This window comes from Barbus barbus, assembly GCF_936440315.1.
Source record: "Barbus barbus genome assembly, chromosome: 1".
In the NCBI taxonomy this organism is placed as follows: Eukaryota; Metazoa; Chordata; class Actinopteri; order Cypriniformes; family Cyprinidae; genus Barbus; species Barbus barbus.
The window spans coordinates 1,978,361-1,992,500 of record NC_136729.1 but is presented as its reverse complement, the minus strand read 5'-3'; the positions used below and the strand labels follow the sequence as shown (position 1 = coordinate 1,992,500).

At 36.9% G+C, this 14,140-nt stretch overlaps 1 protein-coding gene across 1 annotated transcript in view; it reads left to right on the top strand.

Annotated features, from left to right (window-relative positions):
* Nucleotides 1-12,422, top strand: part of LOC306872984 (protein NDRG2) — a 37,034-nt gene extending 24,612 nt beyond the window's left edge. Inside the window, exons 5-16 of the mRNA XM_079421965.1 lie at nt 2,837-2,957; nt 3,529-3,591; nt 5,563-5,623; nt 7,328-7,414; nt 7,505-7,561; nt 7,898-8,001; nt 8,341-8,379; nt 8,473-8,524; nt 8,621-8,668; nt 8,788-8,823; nt 8,913-8,964; nt 11,716-12,422. Coding sequence (XP_079278091.1) covers nt 2,837-2,957; nt 3,529-3,591; nt 5,563-5,623; nt 7,328-7,414; nt 7,505-7,561; nt 7,898-8,001; nt 8,341-8,379; nt 8,473-8,524; nt 8,621-8,668; nt 8,788-8,823; nt 8,913-8,964; nt 11,716-11,879 — 884 coding nt within the window. The 3' untranslated portion in view covers nt 11,880-12,422. The remainder of the gene's footprint in view (nt 1-2,836; nt 2,958-3,528; nt 3,592-5,562; nt 5,624-7,327; nt 7,415-7,504; nt 7,562-7,897; nt 8,002-8,340; nt 8,380-8,472; nt 8,525-8,620; nt 8,669-8,787; nt 8,824-8,912; nt 8,965-11,715) is intronic.
* The last annotated feature ends 1,718 nt before the right edge of the window (nt 12,423-14,140 follow it).

Here is a 14,140-nt window from a genome sequence, read left to right as displayed (position 1 = left end):
AAATGAAAGAGTCTGGTTGAGTCTGAGCTGAAGATCAGACAGACGCTCACTGGGTTGATATTTTTACTGGAAAAGAGGCAGGTGTGAAAATACATCCTAATTTATTTTATAAGTTTCTTGCCAGTAAGCAAAATGCAGTGTGATTTTTGCTGCTTTGAGATTCTGTTCTTGGGAAATTCACATGCTAATACAATAAAAATCAAGAATAAAACAAAGTGACATTACAAACAGTCCCCAGAATGGACTTGAGGAGAGCTAAAAATCACTAAAACATGACAAAGAAAAGCGATTTTAGTGAAGAGAAATGATCCCGCAGTATTTGAGACAATTTGCAGACATTTTAAAACTCTTATAATACATAAAATGTTTCTTAATGTAATCAATCGACAGGGGAGTATTGTGATTTTTTTACTTTATTTTTATACATTAAAGCAAATTACTAACAATGAGCTAAACATTCCTTGACGACAACAATGACTCAAAGAAAAAGAAAAATAATGATAAAAATAAATATAAAAGAGTAGAAAGAAAACACATGAATACATCATTGTGTGTTAAATTATACAACGGGGAATAAATCAAGGGTTTTCAACTAAATCAATGCATTTTCGATGCATCCAGATACATAGTAACAGGTCTTTATAAAAATTTCAGTTGGAGTTGGGCAGTCATGTATTCCATTCTATTAATAGATTAAATTTTTTTTCTATCCACTGGGCCATTTTTTGGAGGGTGTGTCTTCATCCAGTCAATTGTAATTTTTTTTCTTGCACTTATAATACGAGTATATGCATAATATATCTCTGGGGTATCCCTTCAGGCAAGAAAAACAGGGGGGTAAAAGGCAAGACTATACAAAATTTTCATAATCTCAACATTTACCCCTTGCCAAAATGTAGATCTTTTCGGACAGTCCCAAAATATATTTGTGTGACCTCCTACCTTTAATGAGTGGTTAAAACAACATTTCAACCCTCATTACACCCACCGTTATGAAATTAAATCATGGTGTATAATAGCAAATATCTGGACGCGTGTTCTTTTCAACGTGTTGCTCATGATATTGCACAGGTAGTTTGTCCTCACATTGAACAATTACATAATATTTGGCTGTATGACAATTTTCAATGATGCACTTCCATGACATCTGTGATGTTTCATTTCTGCTTTCAGTGTTGTACACTCGGAAAAGATTTGTACTTTTGGTATAGTTATCCTTTGTGTTTTTACCAGCACCATTGCAGATTTTTTGTATATTTTCTTCAGTGTCGTTAATGAAGGACTGTACTTTAGTTCTACCACAGAGACAATTGTTCACTAAGTGGTTCCTCCAAGCAGCTTCATCATTTGTTTGAAAATCAGTCGGGAGAATGTGTTTTTTCTTGAACTCAGCATATCGGTCGTTGTTCTGGCGATTCGCTCCATTGCTGAGAGCAGAAAGAAGAGGAGTGAGAGAAGAACCGCAGATCTCATCCTATGACAAACAGGAGAAAAGAGCATGTTGAGAAAGTATACAATTACAGACACCAAACACCAAAAATGAGTCGTGTTTGGGATGTTACTCTATAAATTCATCAGCATTTTCCCAGTTATGAACTACTGAGTAAGTAGGTCATCTGAAAGACTGACTGACCCAGTGGTTGTAAGGAAAGCTTGAGTGATCCTCCAGATCAGACTTATGCATATGGCTTAGCATATTTTACTGTCCTATTCTTGTCTGTGATTGTTATAAGTACTGTGAGTATTTTCGTTCTGTGAAAGAACTTATCCAAAAAGCAGGCAAACAGTTTAATGCCATCGACTGTGTTGAACATTAAATACTTAAAAGAACCACGAATGTGATTCATTAGATTGATTCTCATATTTAAAGTCTCAGTGTCTTTGAATCAGTTGGTTTTTGGTGATTTTCAGTGGATGTATGATGTCAGTCCCAAGTTCACACACCGTCTTAGTTATTACTAAATAACAAAAAAAATAAACAAATAAATAAACCTTTACCTTTCCCTTTGCGCTGTTCTTGAGCTTGTGTAAAAGTCCGAGCTGTTCTGAAAGTCGTGTCTAAGACGCTCACTGGACTGATATTTATTGGGTTGAAATGAGGCAGGTGTGAAAATATGCTCTGTAACACCTTTCTTGCAATATGAATGTTACTGGATCTAATAATAATATAGGTGTTTAAAAGCAGTCATGCACATCACACGTAACAAGATGAGCTCTTCACACTCAGTCCATTTTGGTTCACAATCGATGAGCGTGTTTAACCAGCCAGACAGAGTCAAAGTGCATGAGAACCAAAATAAACACATAACACATCAACTGTTGTATTAGCTAGAGGTTTCTTTTATTGTAAATTTATCAGACGCAAGTTGTGAACCATCATGATTAATGGAAGCCTTCATCTACACTGAAATGTCCAAAAGAATTGAATAGAGAATCAGTGCAAAATGCAAATGGAGAATATATATATACATTTTTTTTTTTTTATAAAAGTGAAAATAAAACATCTCTGTTTCCTGAATTGGGATATAAGACATATTTTTGCAAACCAGTGCTTTTGAAAACTTTCTATGTTATTTATTTGTATTATTAGCCATGTTTAGCTCTTTGAGCCTATTGTGTAATTTTAAAAATGATGAATAAAAATTGTGTGAATGAGTGCAAACAAGAAGCTGCGATGTGTGTGTTTCTATGTTTAAAAGCTTTCTAGTATCCCAGCTTAACAATTACCTAAATTAAAAAAGTAATTCCGATTGCTAGTCATCTTTCTAGTTAGAAAGAGTCTAAACCACTGGTCAAGGCACATTCAATGAAATGATGCTTTGTTTGTCTCTTTCAGGTAAGAGCTGCTTCTCCACCCTGTTTAAGTTCGAGGAGATGCAGGAGATTGTGAAGAACTTCACTGTGGTCCATGTAGATGCTCCGGGACAAGAGGGCGGCGCGGCCATTTATCCTGCCGGGTATGTGCTTATGTATATGTATGTATATATGTATAGATCCAAAATAATAGCAGTCATCCAAAATAAAAGTTTTTGTTTACATAATATATGTGTGCATACTGTGTATATTTTTTATGTTTATATAAATGCAAACACATGCATGTATATATTTAAGAAAATTATGTTTTGTTTATATATTAAATATAAAATATAATAATATGAATATATAAATGTATAAACTTAAATATTTTCAAAATATATACTGTATGTGTGTGTATTTATATATACATAATAAATATACACAGTACACGTGTATATATAATGTAAACAAAAACGTTTATTTTGGAAGCAATCGTTTGACAGCACATACTGAGACTTTGTGGGGATGTTATAAAAAATATGAAAAATTAAAATGCATTAAATGGCGTGTGACACCTGTCAAAGCGTCTTGAGAAGGTGTTAGTGGTTCTACCGTCTTCGTGGTTGATGCAGATTGTGACTCAGAGACTATTTGTAAGTTTTCACATGTCCACAGGCCGCTGTGCCTCATGTTGGTCATGTTAACAGTCCTACATTTTTTTTTCTGTGACAGATACCAGTATGCATCTATGGATCAGGTCTCTGAGATGCTCCCTGCTGTCCTGCAGTATTTTAAGTGAGTCAACAAGTTACTGCATGTTTAAATCTTCATTAGTGATAGCTGCAAACGACAAATATACTTGACATCAGCTCTGATCTTCATATGATTCAGTGCATTACGACTGAACTAAGATGGCACCGCGCATGGCAGCCATTATGCTTGGCTATCCAGTTGTTTTAGTGTTTTTGATAGTTTTTCCTTTTTTTTTGTTTGTCAAACACGATCAGTTTCACATTCGGCAGAACACACCACAAAATCTCCAACCGGTTTTCAATTATTCGGATGTTTTGCTGAACATAGTAGTCGGCGGAGCTGCGGCGCTGTTCAGACGCTTCAGGACGCGCAGAAGGGGGAAGCGAGCCGGTGCGCTCGTGAAGCTCAGACAGCGCGGATCCCTAGCATCCATCTGGCGAATCTCCGCTCTCTACCCAACAAAATGGACGAACTCCTTCTGCTTTCCCGGTTTAACAAGGACTTTTCAAACTCTGCTGCTCTGTGTTTCACGGAAAACCTGACTGAATGACGCCATACCGGACAGCGCGATTCATCTTCCTAACTTCCAGCTGATCAGAGCAGATTGCGATGCAGAATCAACGGGGAAATCGTGCGGCAGCGCAACATGCTTCTACATCAATGAGAGGTGGTGTATAGATGTAACTATGTTAAAGAAGATGTGCTGTTCAGATCTAGAAACGCTCTTCATTAACTGCAAGCCGTTCTATTCGCTGCGGGAGTTCTGCTCGTTCATTCTCGTGAGTGTCTACATTCCACCGCAAGCGCACGTGAGCACAGCTTTACAGAAACTCGCTGATCTGATCACAGACACAAAACAACAACACCGGTACTCTGTTTAATTCATTCTAGGGGATTTTAATTAAGCAAATCCCATGAACTGTCAAAATACATACAGCATGTTACATGTCCCACCAGAGACGGTAATATATTAGATCACTGTTACACAACAATAAAGGACGCTTATCACTCTGTCTCATGGGCAATTTTAGGACTGTCTGATCACTATTTGGTTTATCTTATACTGACCTACAGACAGAAACTGAAATCAGCTAAACCTGTATTAAGGACTGTAAAGAGATGGACTAATGAGACAGAGCGGGTTTTACAAGCCTGTTTCGACCTCACTGATTGGAGTGTTTTTGAAGCTGCCACAAATGATCTGGACGAGCTCACAGAGACTGGAATGGTCTGAAAGACATCACCAATTACAAGACACCATCCCCCAGCACTGTCGAGAATCTACAAATTGCAGATGATCTGAATGAGTTCTACTGCAGGTTTGAAAAAACACCATTCACATCTCCTGCAACCCCCCTCCTGCACTGCAGATCAGTGAAGATGAAGTGCGCCAGCTCTTCAGAAAGAACAAACTGCTGCTGAAACAGTTCTCAGCTACCAAATCTGACCTCAGAAGACTACGGAGGGTAGTCCGGACTGCTGAGCGAATCATTGGTACAACCCTCCCCACTCTCCAAGAACTGTACTTATCCAGAGTGAGCAAAAGGGCTGGCAAAATCACTCTGGACCCCTCACATCCAGCACACTCCCTCTTTGAACTTTTACCATCTGGTCGACGCTACAGAGCTCTGAGCACCAGAACGACCAGACACAGGAACAGTTTCTTCCCTCAGGCAATCCATCTCATGAACACTCAACAATAAACGTGGAACACACAACACTATCATATTTTTATTTAATTTTTTTATTTAACACACATACTTATGACATTTCAAATTTGCACCTAACATACCTGCACATATTAAATTGTGTATTTTGTATATTGTGTTTGTGCTATTTTGCACATTGTCCATTTTGTATATTTGTACATTATTTTTTTATTATCTCTGTCCTGTTGCTGTCATTCTGTCGCACTTCTGCTTCTGTCACCAAAACAAATTCCTCGTTTGTGCAAACATACCTGGCAATAAAGCAAATTCTTATTCTGATTCTGATTATTTTCCTTTTGTTTAGTTTCCGCACAATTATCGGTGTTGGAGTCGGAGCCGGCGCTTACATACTGTCCAAGTTCACTGTGAGTTACACACAATTCATGCATGTGCTATATTTGCATGTCGTTATTGATAAACATATTAAAGTAAATAAATAAATAAATAAAGGCATTACAATGATATGTACTCCAGGAGTACCATGTACATACCATGACTTATGGATATGGTCATTATTCAGTTTCATGGTATAGTCTATATATATAGTACAAATACCATATATATTATACAGCAGAAACACAAATGCATATAAACATTGTTTTTCTTTTAAAATTGTAATAAAATAAACAGAGTTTTCATTTAGGAGGCCATACTTAATAATAATAATAATAATAACAAAAATAAATAAATAAATAAACGAATACAAATATATGTAGCTCTCAATATAGTTTATTGTCATTGTCATTTATTGTTCAGTTCGATCCTTTTGCACTGCCACTTTCTGGCTTATGTTTGGAGTTCTTCTTTGAATTTATTTCAAATTTATTTTCTTTCTCTTGCCAAATAACAATTTAAGTTTAAGTTTAGTTTTTTGTTTGTTTGTTTGATTTTTGTTGTTGTTTTGTTTTACCTGCAGCCATAAACATGTTATAAAACAGGATATGTGACACTCAAACATTGAATGAAGCCCTCTGCTGGCCAAATAAATAAATGCATACATGCATTCATGTCTGAATGAATGAATGAATGAATGAAAAAGTAGTTCTGATTTCTTGTCATGACCCCTTAAGATGTGGTGAGCAAGTGACTAAGACACTGAAGGCACGTTAAATTTAATTATGTTAATATGTTAAAATACAGTATATATGACACAAGCAGACACTTAAAGACTGAATGAATCCCTCTGCTGGCCATAAATAAATAACGGCGTGTCTATGTACACTTAAGTGCAAATAGCCCGCCTTGTTGGCAAAGGCTATTTACACTAACTCCACCCACCAACGCGTGATTGGGTTAGTCAACAATAAAAAAAGACGTTCATTTTGTGTCAGTTTTAGTGGCGGAGATGGAAAGGCACGACCCGAGTTCGATTCCGCCTTTTGCTGAACTTTTTTTCTTCCTTTTCAAATCTGATATCACATCAGAAAGGCATTTATTTACAATAAAAATTAAGGAAATAATAAAAAAGTTGAAAATAAAAGTATAGGTTAGGGTAGGTGTAGGGAGAGCTTTATTTTATTTAATAATTTGAATTAAAACTATAATTTGCACTCAATACGATATTATTGTGTACTGTTTTATAATGTACTACAATACTGAGGTGCAGATAATTGCCACTATTTGCAATAAGTAGTATAAATAGCAGATGTGCTATTTTAACATAGCGTAAATAGAATCTATAGCTATTTGCACTTAGTGTAAATAGTATCTATCGCTAAGAAAATATGCTATTTACACTTAGTGCAAATAGCTGCTGCCAATAATTAAACCCCACACACTGGGCCATTCAATATTATTTCACTTTGCAGACTCTTTAAATATACAGTACAGTAAAACTGAAAAACTCTCAAAATAAACGCCATTAATATTTAATTATGCTTATCACAATGCATTAGAATTTCACCTTATTCATGAAGGGAACCTGCATTGCTGCCTTATATTTTGGCCAAAAATGAAGGCTGCATCATTTTGCCTGTGTTTTGAACAGAAAAATGGCTGTGAATCCTTCACATTCTTTAAATATTCACTGAACGCTGCTTTACATACTCTCTTTTCTCTCTCACTCACAGCTGACTAACCCTGAGGCCGTGGAAGGGCTCGTTCTGGTCAACGTCGATACAAACGCACGCGGCTGGATGGACTGGGCCGCCCATAAGGTCTGTCAGCTGCATATGAAGTCCTTGTCTGATTAATAACAGGCAATATGTACCCAAAAATGACTCAAACAGCTTGTGTTTCTTCTGCAGCTCTCCAATCTGACGTCTTCCCTCTCAGAACAAATCCTGAGTCACCTCTTCAGTCAGGTGTGTGTGTGTGTGTGTGTGTGTGATTCAACAACGGTGACATTAGAGTAGACTGTGTGTTTGTCTCTCAATGTAAAGCAGAACACTTCTGATCAACCTGAGGTAGATATTGTTTTTCTGATAATGAATAGCTGACATGTGGGGAAAATGGTCAGTTTCTATAGTTTAACATCATTAGACATAAATGTTTGACTACAGAATGATATGACTGACCAATCAGAATCAATTATTTCTGAAAACAATGTAATCATTTTGAATAATGTCATCCATTATAAAGATGATGGTGTGTACAAAGTTGAATTCTGATTTGTTGTGTGTGTATTTGTTTGTTTTCAGGAAGAGATGTCGGCAAACACAGAGCTCATTCAAACTCACAGAGAGAGAATCGCTAAAGCGCCAAACCTCATCAACATCGAACTCTTCTGGAAGAGCTACCAGGGGTAAATTCACAAACATACGCCAAGAAAACACTGATTTAGCAATGTTTTATACATGCATCACTGCATGCTTCTGGCTGTTAAAATGTGAATATTAGAGTATTAATAATTACAAATCAATTATGCAAGTTTGAATGCTGTGTACTTGCATGCTCAAAAATACACTTCAGTTTGCATTAAAAAGGGATCTATCCATAACTATCAATTCCATGAAATTAATGTGTGATGCAATGTACATGTTATTATCGGCAAGGAAATTCACACGCGTGATACAATACAATAAAATAAATACAAATTTAGCACCTTAATAATCAAACTTTTGTTTTTCTTTCTACCTTACAGTCGCAGAGATCTGAATATCGACAGGAATAACATGTTCAAGTAAGAATGATGACAAATAAAGCCATTCTGTCATACAGACGTCTCTCTTTCAGCGTCTCCTCATGTGTGTGTGTGTGTGTGTGTGTCTTTCAGATGTCCTGTGATGTTGGTGGTCGGTGATCAGGCGCCGTATGAAGAAGCTGCCGTAAGTCTTTTTGTTTGTCAGTCAGTCCAAAAAAAAACATTTATCCACAGAAATCCACATGATTATTCTAACTGCACGTATGTTTCTGTCCACTAGGTGGAGTGCAACAGCAAACTAGATCCAACCACGACCTCGTTTCTCAAGGTTTGGACTTTGGACAAGCATTTAATCATTTAAACATCTTAAAAGTATTTGATTAGAAAATCAGACCAGTTTGCATGACAAAAAGAGCAGTTTCATATGAACTCTGTGTTTTCATTCAGATGGCTGATGCCGGCGGGATGCCACAGCTGACTCAGGTAAGTCACATCAAATTATTATTTAACAATACAGTTAATCTATTCAGATGAATCTGTGCAGTGAGTAAATGGAATGTGTGTCTCTACAGCCAAGCAAACTGACAGAAGCGTTTAAGTACTTCATTCAAGGCATGGGATACAGTAAGTGACCTGACTGTGTTTTATTATTGAAAAATATCATAAAGAAATTATGAAATTGAGGTTTTAATATAAATCAACAACTACTTGCATTATCATTTACAAAATTGGGGTCAAAAATATTTATTTTGACAGAAACTGTTTTATTCAGTTAGGGTGCATTAAATTGATCAAAAGTGAATGTTACAAAATATTTGTTTAAAATAAATGCTGTTGTTTTGAACTTTCTATTCATCAAAGAATCCTGAAAAATAACTTGTCCGATGGTTTCTACAAAAGTATCAAGCTGTTTTCAACATTGAAAATTATATGAAATGTTTCAAATCAGCATATCAGTATATTAGAATGATTCCTGAAGATCATGTGACACTGAAGACTGGAGTAATGATGCTGGAAATACAGCTTTGATCACAGGAATAAATTACATTTTACTAGGCCTATTCAAACAGAAAACAGTGATTTTAAATTATAATCACATTTCACAATATTCCTAATTTTTCTATTTCTGATCAAATAAATGCAGGCTTTCAAAAACATCTTACCAAGCCCAAACTTTTGAGCTGTTGTAATAACACAGCAATGTTTAGCTTCTCATTAACAGTAAACAAAATGTTTAACCCATTGATTTTACCTGTTTGGTGTAATTTTTTATCAGATTAACTAGAGCAAATGGTAACATTTTGTTGGTAAACAAAATCGCTGACAGAAGTGTCATATTTGTATTTATGCTGTTGCTTTAAAAAAATAAAAATAAATAAATAAATTTGGAGTTTACACCATGTCTACAACGGACGAGAGTGGCGCGGTGCGGTGCAAAGCGACATAATGCTGTAGAACCCATTACGGTGTGTTTCCACTACAGCATCAAATCTGCGCTCAGTGCCGCTGGCAACACTACAACACCACTGCTTTCGGGGCGTGTCAAATTTAGGGCAGAGCACGCCTCTAAAAACAATGTTTACACCCTGTTTGCATTTCATCATCTTCTTTTCACAGCAGTTTGCAAGCTAAACACTTTATTGGCATCATCTAGGTACAGCCTAAAATTCAATATGATGAAGCCTATAGAGACAGCCCTAAATAAAACACACAAGAGTAAAACAAACCAGCAATAAAAGGCATCACAATCATATATTAAATAAATGAACACAGGCATATACAGGTCCTTCTCAAAAAATTTGCATATTGTGATAAAGTTCATTATTTTCTGTAATGTACTGATAAACATTAGACTTTCATATATTTTAGATTCATTACAACACAACTGAAGTAGTTCAAGCCTTTTATTGTTTTAATATTGATGATTTTGGCATACAGCTCATGAAAACCCAAAATTCCTATCTCAAAAAATTAGCATATCATGAAAAGGTTCTCTAAACGAGCTATTAACCTAATCATCTGAATCAACTAATTAACTCTAAACACCTGCAAAAGATTCCTGAGGCTTTTAAAAACTCCCAGCCTGGTTCATTACTCAAAACCGCAATCATGGGTAAGACTGCCGACCTGACTGCTGTCCAGAAGGCCATCATTGACACCCTCAAGCAAGAGGGTAAGACACAGAAAGACATTTCTGAACGAATAGGCTGTTCCCAGAGTGCTGTATCAAGGCACCTCAGTGGGAAGTCTGTGGGAAGGAAAAAGAGTCAAGTACCCACAGTCAGTGATGCTGGTGTTGGTCCACTGTGTTTTATCAAGGGCAGGGTCAATGCAGCTAGCTATCAGGAGATTTTGGAGCACTTCATGCTTCCATCTGCTGAAAAGCTTTATGGAGATGAAGATTTCATTTTTCAGCACGACCTGGCACCTGCTCACAGTGCCATAACCACTGGTAAATGGTTTACTGACCATGGTATTACTGTGCTCAATTGGCCTGCCAACTCTCCTGACCTGAACCCCATAGAGAATCTGTGGGATATTGTGAAGAGAAAGTTGAGAGACGCAAGACCCAACACTCTGGATGAGCTTAAGGCCGCTATCGAAGCATCCTGGGCCTCCATAACACCTCAGCAGTGCCACAGGCTGATTGCCTCCATGCCACGCCGCATTGAAGCAGTCATTTCTGCAAAAGGATTCCCGACCAAGTATTGAGTGCATAACTGAACATAATTATTTGAAGGTTGACTTTTTTTGTATTAAAAACACTTTTCTTTTATTGGTCGGATGAAATATGCAAATTTTTTGAGATAGGAATTTTGGGTTTTCGTGAGCTGTATGCCAAAATCATCAATATTAAAACAATAAAAGACTTGAACTACTTCAGTTGTGTTGTAATGAATCTAAAATATATGAAAGTCTAATGTTTATCAGTACATTACAGAAAATAATTAACTTTATCACAATATGTTAATTTTTTGAGAAGGACCTGTACATGGTTTCGCAGTAAGGGAAAAGTTTATTATAAAATATTTGTGTAAACTTAATGTGTGAAGGGATACATTTTCATAATACATGTAATATATACAATGACAGTTTAATACAATTTCACTCACCCAGTCATAGCATAGAATGAAAGCATGCAAAGTGCATTTCCGGGGCAGTCGTGGCCTAATGGATAGAGAGTCGGGCTTGTAACCCAAAGGTTGTGGGTTTGAGTCTTAGGTTTTGAGTCTCTTGCCCTTTTCACAGAATTCTGAGCTTTACATCTCGCTTTTTGATTTTTTCTTTTGGCCTATTTGTTTGTTTGTTCCTTGTTTTTCGTCTTCTTCTTTTGTTTGTTCCCTGATGTTTGCCTTGCTTCTCTTCCTCTCTCAGTGGCGTCGTCCTGCATGACGCGTCTCTCGCGCTCACGCACCACCTCGCTCTCATCCTCCTACTCCATGGAGGGCTCGCGCTCCCGATCCCGCACGCTGTCCCAGGGCTCGCAGGGCGGACAGCTCCCACCGAGCCCATCCCATACCATGGAGGTGTCGTGCTGAGGAGCGCCAGAGAGGGGGAGAGAGATGGACGGATGAAAGGCTTCGTGTGACGACGGACGGATGATGACGACTCTCTCCTTCCCTTCACCGACCCGTCAGGCAGATGATAAAGCCCTTTAACTCTGTGACATGGGTGGGGCCTTTAGTGAGACCCAAACGTAGTGTTAACCAATAGTAATACTTCTAATATGAATATTGATTATTAATATTAATAACGACGAGTGTCACTGAAAACTTAAACAACGATGTTTCTCTTAATTACATGTTGAATTTCTAAACAAAATAATAGAGAAAAGAGTATATAAGCTCATAATGTGTGTCTATCAACTTCTTTGTGATTATTATTTTTTGGTGTGCTTTTTTTGTTTTTGTATTCTGTATTACTATTTTTTTCTGTTATACAATCCTGCTGCTGTGAGAGGAGTGCAGTATTGTCGGAGACGGTGGCGAATGTTTTAGGCCGAAATACTCGTCTCTGTAGATGACAGCCCCCTCATGTCTTCCATTTGCCCTTAATGAAAAAGCTATACACATAAAACCGAGAAAGAAAAATACTGTAATTATATATATATATATATCAATTTTTGTTGTTTGTTTGGTTGCAGGGCTGGGACCATTGGTGTCTTTGCCTGTTTTGAAATGCATGCCAGAATTTTCTCGACCACATCAGTCTATAATTTTAACTTTTTTTTTTTTTTTTTTTTTTTTTTTTTAAGGATTTTACGTTTGTTTTATTTCGGTGAGAGAGTGAATGTGTGGTCTTAAATAGGAAAGAACAACGAGAAAGTCACAGGAATCATTGTTTTGAAGTCAAGTGACACATTTATATCTGTGATGTGATGTGATGTATTTTCATAGAAATCGGACATAAACATTGGACAGGAATTAATCTGTGAGGAATTTATTAGATGGTGAAAAGGTGTCTGTATGAAGGTCTTAGGAATAAAATAAATCAATGTCGGAAGCTGAAAAGGAAAGTTGTTTGAGCGAGTTTGATGAAAGATTACGAAGACTAACGCTTATAGCAAGAGCAGAAATAGGAATCAAGAAAGTAATAAAGTCGATTTCAAGTTGACCTTCAGGTGAGGGCAAGATTGCTAGAAGAGTCGGACAAGTGCTTCCATTAACTGGTGCGAAATCACACATGTAAACACATTCATACGTCCAGTTATAAAGAAATCAACTCAACTGCTAGTTTGAGATATAAAATACCTGCCGGATGAATAATATTGGTGTTTACTTGTAAACAGTAATTCATCTACAGTGCGCACTCAATAAATGAGTTGGCGATATTGTATGAATTCGTACAATATGATTAGTATATAACCAGAATAGAAGTAAGCATACAAGTATGCCTCTAAACTGACTCTAAAGTGGGCAGATCGTACAAATTTACACAAATTAGCCACCGATTCGCCGATTCGCGAACTGACATGAGAGTGTGTTTTTTAATGTGTAGGCTACCTTAGATTTGTAGACACGTACCATGGTATTTTTTGAAGTACTTTGGAGTACAATAGAATTGTAGGCTACAGTATAAATATGGTAACCACCTAGTACTGTAGTATATAGTTTGCATATATATAGTATATAGTACTGTAGGCTTATAGTTTAGCCACTGATGCCATCACTGTACCATGGTACGGCCACAGTACTTTGTCGTGACTAAGTAGTCTGTTAGTAGAAGTGTTTGGTTGGAAACGTTGAGGTGGACTCATGGTGATGGTGACGTTTGTCATATGAATGGCCGTTCCTAGATTTAACGTAACTTGAGAGTTTTATCTCTGGTTTGAAGTGTACTTAAAGCCATGGTGTGATCTAATGCTGAACCATAGTGACTTGTACACAGAGTAAAACAGTACGTGTGGGCATGCCCGAGTGTGCGTGTGGTGCTTTAACTTTCAAACACAATAAGGGAATACGTGTGAGTTTGTTCAGAAGAATGACGCTTCAAAGCTCTTGTGTCAAATTCACTTTGCTGATTAACCAGCCCCTTCACTGCCAGCAGGGTTTAGCCATGTTATTAACTCATTAGCTCCAAGAGCTCTTCCAATCGGCAAGCCATTGAGATTAGCAGGTTGGCGTAGCTGCAATGTTTAAACTTTAAACAAATAGAAGATTTGTTATATAGAGCGCTCAAAAGAATACCGAAATCACTGCATTTTTGCTATATTTTTAACATGATTGCTAACACTTGCCAGTAACAACATAGACCAAATGCATTGTAACAATCACTTTCAGCAAAACACTGCCCTGAAAAT